This window comes from Dipodomys ordii, unplaced genomic scaffold (genome assembly GCF_000151885.1).
Source record: "Dipodomys ordii isolate 6190 unplaced genomic scaffold, Dord_2.0 Scaffold104, whole genome shotgun sequence".
Taxonomy (NCBI): domain Eukaryota; kingdom Metazoa; phylum Chordata; class Mammalia; order Rodentia; family Heteromyidae; genus Dipodomys; species Dipodomys ordii.
The window spans coordinates 5,185,040-5,187,256 of NW_012267320.1; the positions used below are offsets into that span (position 1 = coordinate 5,185,040).

The following is a 2,217-nucleotide window of genomic DNA, read 5'->3' on the forward strand; positions in this document are numbered from 1 at the left end:
TGCCAGTGACAAAACCAAACAGGGTGTAGGTTTGTAATCAGTCAGAAGGAGAGAGAGTGTGTGATGCAGTTCAGTGGCATGTTTGGTGTTGCCATCAGATTGACATTCATTGGATGCAAGAAAGATGAATGGGGGCTCAATGGCGGGCAAGGATGACCAATCGCTTTGAAGCTGTAAGCCACCCTCCTCCTTAATCTGGAGTAAATACAATGCAGAAGACTTATGACTTCGTTGCCAAACTATTAACTTCCTTTATGAGGAGGAAGGCTTCTTGAGAGATAATTAATGTGTGGATTCACAAGATGTTCTAAAGCAATAGAAGCCAGAGAGACCACTGAAGGAGCTCCACCCACTAGCAAGAGTGTATATATATATATTAAAAAGCTCAGGAGCCTGGAATGACATTCACCATTCAGGAGCTAACTTCAGACAGACATCTGTAGCCCTCTATCTGCCATCATGCCCTTCAACTGCTCTACAAGCAATTGCTCTTCCAGACCCATCGGAGGACGATACACTATGCCAGGGGCCCCAGTTGCCACGTCTTCAACCCAGGATGCTGACTGCCTGAGTGGCCTCTATTTGCCCAGCTCCTTCCAAACTGGCTCTTGGCTTTTAGATCATTGTCAGGAGACCAGTTGTGAGCCCACTGTGTGCCAGCCGCCGTGTTACCAGAGAACAACTTGCATCTCCAGCCCTGTCCAGGTAACTTGCTCTCCACAGACTAGCTGTGTCTCCAACCCCTGCTCAAGGCCCTGCAGCCGGCCAGTCACCTTTGTCTCCAGCGGCTGCCGACCCCTGGGAGGCATTTCCAGCACCTGCCAACCAGTGGGTGGCATCGCTAGTGCCTGCCAACCAGTGGGAGGAATTTCAACCACCTGCCAACCAATCAGGACGTACCAACAGTCCTGTGTATCCAGCTACCAAAGACCCTGCTAAGTATGCTTCCGGCCAGTGAGTGACTCAAGACTCCATGCCCTGCCAGCTGTTTCCAGAATCTTCCAACATGCTGCCTCCATCATGACATTGCTGACCACGATTGACTGCCTGCTGGCTGGCCGCCGTCCATGCAAGAGCTGCCTTCGGCATTCTAAAAATGTTTCTGGCCAGCACTGAGATAATTTTAGGGGTTGATCCCCCGTGCTGTGGAAGTCTCTTGATGTTTCCAAAGACTTTACCACCCACAGTCCAGTAGTCCTCATGCTTTAGATGTGTCTTGACCTTGCTGCTGTATCGCCTGGCTTCTGCTTTTGTGTTTCTGGAAAAGAAAAAAAAAAAGGGAGCTGTCTCACTGTGTATTTCTCAATAAACTCGCATTTAGTTGGCATTGCAAATGTATGTCTCGGCAGTTCTTTATTTGTAAGGTTTTCTCTTTTTAAAAATTTTATATGGAATATTCTTTGCTGATCAGGGTTTGATTTTTTTTTTTTCCTGAGCAGAGGATAGATTTAGTCATTGTGTTCCATGGGTGAGCAAACAGATCACCTTTCATTTCCTTTATACAGAGAGCCTGGTGAATGATGTAAGGACTGTAGGATTCCACGGGGTGACTTATCTTCAATATCCTCCTCAGTCTTCCCAGAATTGGAGAATGACTTGCATGGAGGGAAAAGAAAAGCAGTTCACAGCCTGCTGCAGTTTAGGGAGGAGCAGATCCAGAGTTTCCAAGGTTTACTGAAGCAGACCACAGTGGAAATCTTTGAAAAGATCCCTCCACAGTGAGCTGTGGGAAGATCGGAGAAGGAGGAAGGAAGGGAAGTTGATTTTCAGATGCTGTGAGGCATTTCTGTCAAATGGCAGCCCCAACCTCTCCTCTCCTCACCTACTCAAGCAAACCTGTAGACCTCAGACATGTTAGTTAAGTCTGCACAGAAGGGGCTTAAAAGGGATCCCGTAAGTATCGGTTTATTGAGGTTACTCATTTGTTCTCCCTAAACATCAACGTGGCTGGGTGGGGATGGATGTGTGAACTCCTTTGACCCTTTATTAGAAAGGGAGAATTGGTTGCCAAGTGGTTTGCTTTTACCCTTTCCATCTGTCATGTGCAGACACATTCGTCTATGTTTTCTCTTCAGAGTTGTTCAAGGAGAAATGGAAGGAGACAATTTTTACAGAAAATAGAGACATAGGAGGCACATGCACCAGGAGTGATAGCAGGAGGCACTAGCGCCTGGCAGAGACCCGTCATTGCTCTCTGTTGGTAGTACAAATGTTTTC

At 47.1% G+C, this 2,217-nt stretch overlaps 1 protein-coding gene across 1 annotated transcript; it reads left to right on the top strand.

Moving 5' to 3' along the window:
- Window positions 1-459: 459 nt before the first annotated feature.
- Window positions 460-939, top strand: LOC105994030 (keratin-associated protein 11-1). The gene has a single exon (XM_013027438.1). It carries the CDS (start codon window positions 460-462, stop codon window positions 937-939), a length of 480 nt encoding a protein of 159 aa, XP_012882892.1.
- The last annotated feature ends 1,278 nt before the right edge of the window (window positions 940-2,217 follow it).

Excerpts from the sequence above, each read along its gene's own strand:
- LOC105994030 (XM_013027438.1), top strand. The coding sequence starts at position 460 with ATGCCCTTCAACTGCTCTACAAGCAATTGCTCTTCCAGACCCATCGGA.